Source organism: Notolepis coatsorum (assembly GCF_963971535.1).
Source record: "Notolepis coatsorum genome assembly, chromosome: 2".
Classification (NCBI taxonomy): Eukaryota; Metazoa; Chordata; class Actinopteri; order Aulopiformes; family Paralepididae; genus Notolepis; species Notolepis coatsorum.
In genome coordinates, this window is record NC_140166.1 from 1,752,091 (window position 1) to 1,764,590 (window position 12,500).

The following is a 12,500-nucleotide window of genomic DNA, read 5'->3' on the forward strand; positions in this document are numbered from 1 at the left end:
TTTTTGGCGTTTTGAGTGTCATTCAAAACTGTGTAGGACCCAGGCCTAGAACTGCGCCCTGAGTGGGAGGTTTGCCCTGAGTGGGAGGTTTGCCCTGAGTGGGAGGTTTGCCCCTGAGTGGGAGGTTTGCCCTGAGTGGGAGGTTTGTCCTGAGAGGGAGGTTTGCCCTGAGAGGGAGGTTTGCCCTGAGTGGGAGGTTTGCCCTGAGTGGGAGGTTTGCCCTGAGTGGGAGGTTTGTCCTGAGAGGGAGGTTTGCCCTGAGAGGGAGGTTTGCCCTGAGAGGGAGGTTTGCCCTGAGAGGGAGGTTTGCCCTGAGTGGGAGGTTTGCCCTGAGTGGGAGGTTTGCCCTGAGTGGGAGTTTGCCCTGAGTGGGAGGTTTGTCCTGAGAGGGAGGTTTGCCCTGAGAGGGAGGTTTGCCCTGAGAGGGAGGTTCGAAGGGTCAAAGTGGGTATCAAACAGGAGGGAAGGCTGTCAGGTTTTAAACTGTGGATACCAAACAGAGAAGGTAAATATGACATTAAACTGTTAAACAGTAATCCAGAACTATTTTATTGCACTGTAAAAAGAAATGATTTTATATGTCTGCACTTTGTGCTCATTTCATGTATATTCTATTCTACTACTTATTGCACTGCACTATTGCACCATTTTACTCTCATGTCTATTCTATCTTACTCTTTTTATTATTGTCTATTTTTAAAACTGAATCAAACCATAAACAAGGTGGCCTGTTGGGATGTTAGATCCTAATGTGAACAACTGTACTTTTATATGTCTGCACTTTTATCTGCTGTGAAGCACTTTAAGCTGCAGTTACTGTATGAAAGGTGCTCTACAAATAAAGTTTATTATTATTATTATTCAGCTCCATTGTCTTGGAGTGACGGCAGAACTAGGAGAATCACACTGAAACTGTCTGAATGGGTCGACAGCACTCAACACTGTATATATTTGTGTTTCATTTTGGGTGAACTGAATTAATGTCACTGGATACATTGAGTCAATACTGATCTCCAACACTGTTGTGTTGGTATTTATGTTATTCAATAATAAAGAGGAGCTTCGCATTTGGCACAAACGACGAGGAAGGCAGGGTTTTGAGAGTGTAAGTGAGACCCTGCAGCCAGGAAGACCTTGGTTTCACCTCGCCAAGAGTTAAGCGTCTGAACTGGACTTCAGATGGAAGAGGAACCCGTCTGAACTGGACTTCAGATCGAAGAGGAACCCGTCTGAACTGGACTTCAGATCGAAGAGGAACCCGTCTGAACTGGACTTCAGATCGAAGAGGAACCCGTCTGAACTGGACTTCAGATCGAAGAGGAACCCGTCTGAACTGGACTTCAGATCGAAGAGGAACCCGTCTGAACTGGACTTCAGATCGAAGAGGAACCCGTCTGAACTGGACTTCAGATCGAAGAGGAACCCGTCTGAACTGGACTTCAGATCGAAGAGGAACCCGTCTGAACTGGACTTCAGATCGAAGAGGAACCCGTCTGAACTGGACTTCAGATCGAAGAGGAACCCGTCTGAACTGGACTTCAGATCGAAGAGGAACCCGTCTGAACTGGACTTCAGATCGAAGAGGAACCCGTCTGAACTGGACTTCAGATCGAAGAGGAACCCGTCTGAACTGGACTTCAGATCGAAGAGGAACCCGACGAATACACTGGTTCTGTATTCACTTTGAACATCAAAGTATTTTTTGATGATTCATTCATAGGATTAATGTACGTCAAGTTATTTATCCTATATCCTTGTGATCCTTCCATCACTCCATTCCTCGACATTTCAGAGGAAAAAATATTCGTATTGATCCGCTGAGTCACATAATAATGGAAATGAGGAGACGTTATCGATGGATTGACAGACAGGTGGATGGGGAGGAGGGGGTGAATGGATGGATGGATATAGGGATAGAGAGGATGGCTAGATGGATGGATGTAGGGATGCAAGTTGATGGATGGAGGGAGAGAGTATATGGGATGGAAGTAGGGGTGTGACGGTACACAAACACCACGGTACGGTACGTACCTCGGTTTTGAAGTCAAGGTTCGGTACGGTTTTCGGTACAGTGGGGGAAAGTTTGGCTTTCCATGTTCCACTCAGGGGTGATGCAGTGTGCAGATGTATGGAGAGGATGGATTGTTGGAGAGATGATATGCGATGGAAGGGAGGGGATGGATGGATATATGGGAGTGGGTTGGATGTATATATTGAGAGAGATAGGAATCGGATGGATGGATGTATGGCTATGTGGATGGACGAAGACAGATATGATGGATGGATGTATAAAGGGGAGTGGGTTGGTTGGATGGATGGATGTATGGAGGTAGATGGGAGTGGGATGTATGGTGAGTGCGAGGATGTATGGATGGCTGGATGGATGGATGGCTGGATGGAGGGATGCATGGATGGAGGGAGGGAGGGAGGCAGGGAGGGGAGTGAGTTGGATGAATGGAGGGAGGGAGAGAGCAGGAGAGGAAGTGGAGGAATTGATTTTGAGAGGCCTATTAAAACGTCATCACAGGAGACGTATTGTCCCTCTCCGTCCCGTCCCCCCCCTCGCGTCCACTCTTTAAGCCATCCACATGATTTGTGTCTCGGACCAGGAAGGCACAGTCACAGCCCCCGGCGGCCATTTTCTAGGTATAAAAAGGTCAAGCGACTCCCTTTTCTTACTTGTATTCTGTTTCTTCCCTCCATCTCCCGTTTCTGCTCACAATTCTATCTCTCTCCCCCTCCCCCTCCCCCTCTCTCTCCCTCTCCCCCTCTCTCTCGTACTTTGTAGGTCTGCATTTTAAATTTAAGGAGTAAAAAAAAAAGTATGTTTTTTCTCTCTGAAATGTAATGTAAAGTACACAAACCTAATAATACTTGAGTAAAGTACGGGGCGGCTACGTGGCTTAGTGGGCAAGGCACTCGCCACGAATGACGGAGACGCTGGGCTTGCCTGTTCGAGCCCAGCGCTCCACATTGCTTTCAGTTTAGCTGGTCGTCCGTACTAATACACATTGGCCGTATTAGGGGGTGGGAAACTGATGGGTGGGGATCGGGCGTTGTGGACAGCGACTCCTACAGGTCGGTTGGTGCGCCTGCGCAGTAGAATCAGGAAGTGTCGGGGGCAGCGTGAGCCTCCCACACGTTACTCCTCGCCACTGAGAGGTCGAGCTGCGCAGGTGAAAAGATGCGACTGCTGTTACCTCAAGTACCGGAGGGGACTTGTGCTATGTATGACTTAGTCCACATTGCAGCCGGCTTGTGGGAGGCAAGAAACAGCGTCCGTGACAGGGGAGGGTTGAATTGGATGATACGAAATTGGGATGGGAGAAAATATAGAAAAATGGGAGAAAAAGTGGATAAAAGTTATCCAAGTTACATGACGATATGTCAGGCGAGCGTCTTTTTACGCGCCGCGCGTCAGATGACCACCCCGGACTCCAGACGCTCCAGAACTGCCAATCATCCACTGATGACTGATGACGAAAATTATTGGTCAGCGTTGTAGCCAACAAGTGTAGGTTTCCAACGATCCCCCATGTGGTGGATACAGGAGTGGGATGATCATATCACCCACACTAGATGCATCATATAACGTTGGCCACGGAATTATGCAGTTTGTACGTAGCCTTAGTGTTTTTCCCTTAGTCTGGGTACTTCTAACTAACTGCACTCGATGCAAAGCATGAGGTCAGATTCTCTAAATAATGACGTCAAAGTGCCATGCTCACAAACCGCCACTAGGGGCAGAGCGCACCCTTTGTTTGTTCATTAGTTTCTGTTGAGTTTGTGAGCGAGTGAGTCAGTGAATGTGTGTGGTTGTGTGAGTGAGTGAGTGAGTGAGTGAGTGAGTGAGTGAGTGAGTTGGGGGCTCTACATCCAACAACAACACCCCCACTACTCACCACGTCCACGTAGGGGTCCTTGAAGAGCTCCATGTAGAAGGGAGTGCAGCCCTGTCTCTCCAGGTTGGAGTTGTCCCCCTCCCCCGCCTGGTTCCTGGAGCCGGAGCCCTGAGCCTGAGGGAGCCGGAGAGAGGAAGACACCATTTAAACATTCACTGCATGTCTCTCTCCCCCCCCCCCCCCCCCCCCCCCCAGTGCAAAGGACAGGGACGCCATCGGTCTCTCCTCTAAACACTGACCTTACCAACGACATGACTACCTTTAACCCACTAACTTGACCTCAACCAAATACATGACTACCTTTAAACCACTAACTTGACCTCAACCAAATACATGACTACCTTTAACCCACTAACTTGACCTCAACCAAATACATGACTACCTTTAACCACTAACTTGACCTCAACCAAATACATGACTACCTTTAACCCACTAACTTGACCTCAACCAACAACATGACTACCTTTAAACCACTAACTTGACCTCAACCAAATACATGACTACCTTTAACCCACTAACTTGACCTCAACCAAATACATGACTACCTTTAACCATTAACTTGACCTTAACCAACGACATGACTACCTTTAAACCACTAACTTGACCTCAACCAAATACATGACTACCTTTAACCCACTAACTTGACCTCAACCAAATGCATGACTACCCTTAACCACTAACTTGACCTCAACCAAATACATGACTACCTTTAACCACTACCCCTAACTATACATGTTTACCCTTAACTACTAAGCTAACCTTACTCTATACATGTTTACCCTTAACTACTAAGCTAACCTTACTCTATACATGTTTACCCTTAACTACTAAGCTAACCTTACTCTATACATGTTTACCCTTAACTACTAAGCTAACCTTACTCTATACATGTTTACCCTTAACTACTAAGCTAACCTTACTCTATACATGTTTACCCTTAACTACTAAGCTAACCTTACTCTATACATGTTTACCCTTAACTACTAAGCTAACCTTACTCTATACATGTTTACCCTTAACTACTAAGCTAACCTTACTCTATACATGTTTACCCTTAACTACTAAGCTAACCTTACTCTATACATGTTTATACATTAATCACTGACCCAAATTGGGGACATGTTTTAGTCTACTATTGGAAAAACCACCTCAAATCAATTGGTTCGAATTTTATAGTTATAAGTAGGGATGGGAATCGAAAACCGGTTCCCCTTGGAGGCATGCGATTCCTGTAATTGCATGCCTCCGTGACTATCGATTCCTCTTATCGCTGCCATGTTTTCCCAAAAGTTGCGCATTTAAAAACAATAACGTTAGCGTTAGCATGCAGCCATAGAGCAGACTATTTGATTCCTTAACACTTTAATCGCCAAAAACGCTGGAACATGTCTTTCCCCGCCATGCTCATTCTGCCAAAGACGCTGGACCAAGTCTTTGATATCAATATTTCAAAAATCTGTGATCGAAATCATATTTCTCCCCCGGAGACCTGAGATCTACTGTTGAGCCCCTCTCAACTCTCCAATGGTTCAAGAGCGCCATCTGGTGGCCGATCGGCGGATCGCCCAAACAGGACGCGCCTGAAGTGGTGCTCGCCCATATTTCGTCCGGGCACTCGCTATCGTTAGCGGACCATCTTGATACACTGGACATCGATCGGTTGCAAATAACTCGATAAACAACATGATTTGGACGTATATACTATTATACAACCTGGAAATGGATCGGATATTTCTACATCCCATAATAGGAACATTTCTGTTCCACGCTCATCGCCCAACGGCGCGAGGAAGCTACGGTAAGATTCAGCGTTATTTTTCAATGTGTTCGATACTAACTGCTCTAATGATCATATCACCCACACTAGATGCATCATATAACGTTGGCCACGGAATTATAAACGACCCCCCGCCCATCCGGTCATCATCAGATCATACTTAGTAACTTCTAGAAGCACGTCCATTTGAAATGTTTTTTCTCGCACAGATTCCTATCAAACTGTATTTCATCATCAATATAATGCATTTGGGGCTATAAATCACTTTCTGGAGAAAGCTGCAGAAAACGATAAAAACATACTTATACTTTAGACCGTATTTTAGTATGAATATGTGAATGAAAAAGTATAACGTTGCTACACCCTGAACAATAGATATAGGACGTTGAATGGGCCATAGTAATGTCAATTTAGCAATACAATTTAAAAAGTTATAGCCATGCAAAGAAGGGGAACTTATCCATAAATAGGGCTGGCGGAGGGATGGTAAATTATGAATTTAACCCTGGCGATCAAAGTGTTAAGGGCTCGAAATTGCCTGGGTTTTGGTCATATGCTCCCGAAATGCTGCCGCTGTTTGACTGCTTCTATGTGCAGTGAAAACTACTATGCTTTGCAACCTAGTCATTCATTTAATTCGGGGTAAACTAGCGTTAGCTCCGCATTAGCCGCGCGGAGCTAACGCTACCTTGCTCCATACACACTGCTCCGCATATTAAGGCTGAGCCCGAACGTTCAAACGTTCGTTCGTTACGCTGGCATTCGGATTTTAATTAATGGGTTCGAACATTAAAAAAAAATAAAAGAGGCGCGCGGGGTCGAGTCGAGGTGAGGAGGCGGGGTCGAGTCGAGGTGAGGAGGCGGGGTCGAGTCGAGGTGAGGAGGCGCTCGGCTCAATTATTCAATCAGGGCAGCTGCGAGAAGTGGGAATACGTCACCTGTGTGGAAACTCTTTACATTAACAGAGGATAAGGCAAAGGCTGTGTGTCAAATGTGCGACAAGCACTTGGCATTCCACGGTTTGATTGATTGAATGAAAACTTTATTAACAGATTGCAGAATGGGTACAGTACAGTACGGCTCAATACATACAATTGTTAAGGGGATGCAGACCAGAGAAAGACTTTCGTCTTGTTTACATCAGGGTCCCCCATTTTCAATTTATCATAGTGACACATCCAACCTGGCTGCTCATTTAAAAGATTTAAGTATTGGGCCCTAATTAGAAGTATCACCATGCGCCACGTGCATGCTGCCGCGCGATGCCCTGTTGGCCTGGCCTCAAATAAATATCATAAGAACAAAATGATATATGCTAATAATAACAACAAATTCATTATTTTAGGTACATAAACTGGATCTAGACGGCGGGCCCACCTCCTCAACCATGCAGACACTACTGCAATTTGATACCAAACCAATGAGCGAGAAGAGAAAGAAGGAGTTATTGGACTCCATTGTGGACTTTATTGCTTTGGACATGAGGCCCATAAATGTATTAGAGGGTGAGGGATTCAGGAGAATGGTTCATGTGATGGCGCCGATGGCACCGTTTCCAACAGCCTAACTCTGAAGTACGGGGCCGTGCGGGAGAACGTCTCCTTTTACATTGACCATGCCACAGCTGTGGCATTCACAACAGACGCTTGGATGTCGGTGGCGATGGAGGCGTACATGGCAGTCACCTGTCATTTTATTTCCAACGAGTGGGAACTACTGGGATATCAATCAATCAATCAATCAATCAAATCCTTTATTTAACCAGATAAGCATCATTGAGATTAAAATCTCTTTTTCAAGAGCGATCTGGCCAAGCAAGGCAGCAGAAAGTTTCAACATAAAAAAGAACATCACAATAAAATACAGATAAAACATTTACAGCAAGCTCCAATTTCAGGCAAATGATCAAACACAGTTGCACTGTCCGAGGGAACTGAGTTCGTAGGATTTTAAAATGGCTTCGAATTCTCCGAGGGTGACCGGTCCTGGTAATTTTAGGTCCTCCTGTGTCGTATTGTTCCAAGATGAAGGAGCAGCATATTTAAAAGCCATTTTTCCCAATTCAGTTCTCATATGGGGAACTTCCAGTGTTAGAGCAGCTTGAGAACGAAGGGCATACTTATATTGCTTTGTGCACAGAAGCACACTTAGGTACGAGGGAACCAGTTTAAGCAGAGCTTTGTGCACAAGAGAGAGCCATCGATATGTCTTGGAAACTAAAGAACTGGAGATAAAACATTCTGGAGTAAACATCGCGCACCGCCTGGGTGAAGTGGCTGGCGCGTGTGGCATACCCAACTACAAAAGAGTGGCTGTTGTGCATGACAACGCCAGCAACATGAAGCTGTGTACCGAGACACTTAAACGGGACCCAGAACATTGGGGCAAAACGGCACTTGTCACCAGATGAGTCGGACAGCCCTGCGATGAGGGATCTGAAGAAGTCCCTGGTCCACGAGGTTGACCCCAGACGGGAGCTGCAGCACCTGGAACCTGCCAGTGTCCATCTCCTTTCTGCTGCCCTGGACCCCCGGTTCAAACATCTGGAACCTGCCAGTGTCCATCTCCTTTCTGCTGCCCTGGACCCCCGGTTCAAACATCTGGAACCTGCCAGTGTCCATCTCCTTTCTGCTGCCCTGGACCCCCGGTTCAAACATCTGGAACCTGCCAGTGTCCATCTCCTTTCTGCTGCCCTGGACCCCCGGTTCAAACATCTGGAACCTGCCAGTGTCCATCTCCTTTCTGCTGCCCTGGACCCCCGGTTCAAACATCTGGAACCTGCCAGTGTCCATCTCCTTCCTGCTGCTCTGGACCCCCGGTTCAAACATCTGGAACCTGCCAGTGTCCATCTCCTTTCTGCTGCCCTGGACCCCCGGTTCAAACATCTCAAATTCATCGATGCCGAGATGAAGGTATATCCAAGTTAGACTATTGACTAATATATTCAATTATTAATTAAACTACTCTGAGTCTGACCGATATTCACACAACTATCTTATCATGCCACATTGTAGCTGCACAAGGCAAGCACAACATCTTCTCAGATTTTAATTATTAATACAATATATTATTTCCAGGTTGTTCTCCTTGCTGACCACTTGCAACAGCGTGACGCAACCGTGGAAGACGGTGCAAGCGAGGACGAGGGAGAGGAGACTGATGACCGGTGGGAGAGGGAGAGGAGACTGATGACCGGTGGGAGAGAGAGAGGGAGAGGAGACTGATGACCGGTGGGAGAGGGAGAGGAGACTGATGACCGGTGGGAGAGGGAGAGGAGACTGATGACCGGTGGGAGAGGGAGAGGAGACTGATGACCGGTGGGAGAGGGAGAGGAGACTGATGACCGGGAGGGAGAGGGAGAGGAGACTGATGACCGGTGGGAGAGGGAGAGGAGACTGATGACCGGTGGGAGAGGGAGAGGGAGAGGAGACTGATGACCGGTGGGAGAGAGAGAGGAGACTGATGACCGGTGGGAGAGGGAGAGGGAGAGGAGACTGATGACCGGTGGGAGAGGGAGAGGAGACTGATGACCGGTGGGAGAGGGAGAGGAGACTGATGACCGGTGGGAGAGGGAGAGGAGACTGATGACCGGTGGGAGAGGGAGAGGAGACTGATGACCGGTGGGAGAGGGAGAGGAGACTGATGACCGGTGGGAGAGAGAGAGGGAGAGGAGACTGATGACCGGTGGGAGAGGGAGAGGGAGAGGAGACTGATGACCGGTGGGAGAGGGAGAGGGAGAGGAGACTGATGACTGGTGGGAGAGGGAGAGGAGACTGATGACCGGGAGGGAGAGGGAGAGGAGACTGATGACCGGTGGGAGAGAGAGAGGAGACTGATGACCGGTGGGAGAGGGAGAGGGAGAGGAGACTGATGACCGGTGGGAGAGGGAGAGGGAGAGGAGACTGATGACCGGTGGGAGAGGGAGAGGGAGAGGAGACTGATGACCGGTGGGAGAGGGAGAGGAGACTGATGACCGGTGGGAGAGGGAGAGGGAGAGGAGACTGATGACCGGTGGGAGAGGGAGAGGGAGAGGAGACTGATGACCGGTGGGAGAGAGAGAGGAGACTGATGACCGGTGGGAGAGAGAGAGGGAGAGGAGACTGATGACCGGTGGGAGAGGGAGAGGAGACTGATGACCGGTGGGAGAGGGAGAGGAGACTGATGACCGGTGGGAGAGAGAGGGAGAGGAGACTGATGACCGGTGGGAGAGGGAGAGGAGACTGATGACCGGTGGGAGAGGGAGAGGAGACTGATGACCGGTGGGAGAGGGAGAGGAGACTGATGACCGGTGGGAGAGAGAGAGGAGACTGATGACTGGTGGGAGAGGGAGAGGAGACTGATGACCGGTGGGAGAGGGAGAGGAGACTGATGACCGGTGGGAGAGAGAGAGGAGACTGATGACCGGTGGGAGAGAGAGAGGAGACTGATGACCGGTGGGAGAGAGAGAGGGAGAGGAGACTGATGACCGGTGGGAGAGAGAGAGGAGACTGATGACCGGTGGGAGAGAGAGAGGGAGAGGAGACTGATGACCGGGAGGGAGAGAGAGAGGGAGAGGAGACTGACACACACAGACACACACATAGACACACGCAGTCACACACACACAGACACACGCAGTCACACACACACACAGACACACACACACGCAGTCACACACATAGACACACACAGACACACACATAGACACACACACAGAGACACACACAGTCACACACAGAAACACACACAGAGACACACAAAGTCACACACATACAATGAGATACAAACACAGACACACACAGTCACACACATACAAAGAGATACAAAGAGATACAACACACACACACACACACACACACACACACACACACACACACACACACACACACACACACACACACACACACACACACACACACACACACACACACACACACACACACACACACACACACACACACACACACACACACACACACACACACACACACGCAGGCTCAAAAGCGGCCTTACATGCAGTGGCCTGAGGTAGTTGAGGGAAGCCTTCCACCAGCGGTGGTCGCTGACGGCGGTCAGAACCGCCTTGGTGTTCTGCCCCGTGCTGCTCAGAACCTCCAGGGTCTTAGCCGTGGTCCTGTGGAGCAGGTGCCCCGCAGAGGGAGCGCGCACCTGGGGGACGGGGCCAGGCCGGAGCAGGGTGGTGATGGTGGTGGTGGTGGTGGTGATGGTGGTGATGGTGGTGGAGAAGGAAAAGGAGAAGGAAAAACAAACACATGACAAGCGACATTAATTCAATGTGAGGAGGGGGAGGGGGTGGAGCAGTGGGGAGGGGGTGGAGCAGTGGGGAGGGGGTGGAGCAGTGGGGAGGGGGTGGAGCAGTGGGGAGGGGGTGGGGGTGGAGCAGTGGGGAGGGGGTGGGGGTGGAGCAGTGGGGAGGGGGTGGAGCAGTGGGGAGGGGGTGGAGCAGTGAGGAGGGGGTGGAGCAGTGAGGAGGGGGTGTAAATGATTCAATCAGTTTCAGTAACTGAGAGGGGATGGATGGATAAAAGTGGATGGAGGGAGGATGGATTGATGACACACGCACGCACACACACACACACACACACACACACACACACCTACACACCTACATTTGATGGTCTTAGCAAATATGTGTGCCACCTGTATGGCCAGCCATCAGCTAAGAATGTGAATGATGCCAGATATACAGCATTCTGCATGGCGTCATGGGCTTTGCCAGAACTCTCTATGCCTCCGACAAGTGACACATTGTACCAACACTGCAAAAGGGCAAATTACCAAGCAGCTATAATGAGACATTCATTGAACGCTGTAATGTGTGCCCCTTCACCCGTTGGCAATGGGTGGCACGTGGAGGACGGGGGGTTAACAGTGACCTGGATGACTACAAATCCGGCCCCTGGTAGTGTGTTGCAGGTAGTCCACTGCGGTTGCAAACAAGGACAATGTGAGACAGGAAGATGTTCATGTGTGTCTGCAAAACTGCCATGTACAGGTATTTGTCGACGCCAAAACTGTGCAAATGTTTCCAAGGAAACGGAGGATAAGGCTCCATTAGAGGATGGCTCAGATGATCGTGGTGAGGATGATTAACATCAGTGTTGCCTGGGCAGTGTGGTGGTGGATGAGCGTGTGGACTGGGGTTGGGATGTATAGGGCGAGGGGATTAGGGTTATACAGTAGTAGTGTGATTTGTTTATTTGTTGAGATCAGTTTGACACTGATCTCTCCACACACCTCACTCATTTTACTCTGTAGTGTATATTGTATATATGTATATTGAATATTCCTCTTTACTTTACTTTTTACTTACTTACTTTTTTTACTGTATGAAGCACACTCTCAGGGGCTCATACAGAACCAAGCATTTCATCGTAAACTACCAATTTTGCTATATTTTTATTGTGATAAATAATAAACAAACTTTTAATCCACTTTTTCTCCTTATTTTCTATTTTTCTCCCATCCCAATTTTTTCGTGTATCCAATTCTCCCCTCCCCTGTCTTGAACGTTGCTCGACTATGCCCCCCACTGGTCGGTTGTAGAGAGGATAGAAGCCTTGCATCACGTGTTCCCTCCGGCACACGAGGAGGCAGCCTGTCACATCTTTTCGCCTGCCAGCGCGGACTCTCATTGGCGAGGAGTAACGTGTGGGAGGCTCACACTACCCTCGCCACTTCCTGTCTCTGCTGTGCAGGCGTCTCCCAACCGACCTGTAATCCCCACCCATCGACTTCCACCCGCTGACTCTGCCAAATGAGCCAGTACGACGGCTGGTCCAAGCCGAAGGCAATGCTGAGACTGGGATTCGATACCGGAG

General features: G+C 48.8%; 2 protein-coding genes across 2 annotated transcripts in view; one reads left to right on the forward strand and one right to left on the reverse strand.

The window, feature by feature from the left end:
• Positions 1-1,687, forward strand: part of LOC311248898 (uncharacterized protein) — a gene marked incomplete at its 3' end in the record, with an annotated part of 22,363 nt that extends 20,676 nt beyond the window's left edge. Inside the window, exon 6 of the mRNA XM_084338127.1 lies at positions 1,187-1,687. Within this exon, the coding sequence (XP_084194253.1) occupies positions 1,187-1,687 (501 nt within the window). The remainder of the gene's footprint in view (positions 1-1,186) is intronic.
• An 823-nt stretch (positions 1,688-2,510) lies between these two features.
• LOC311248900 (NBAS subunit of NRZ tethering complex-like) overlaps positions 2,511-12,500 on the reverse strand; it is a gene marked incomplete at both ends in the record, with an annotated part of 30,724 nt that continues 20,734 nt past the window's right edge. Inside the window, 3 exons of the mRNA XM_084338129.1 lie at positions 2,511-2,642; positions 3,903-4,016; positions 10,672-10,827. Of these exons, the coding sequence (XP_084194255.1) occupies positions 2,511-2,642; positions 3,903-4,016; positions 10,672-10,827 (402 nt within the window). The remainder of the gene's footprint in view (positions 2,643-3,902; positions 4,017-10,671; positions 10,828-12,500) is intronic.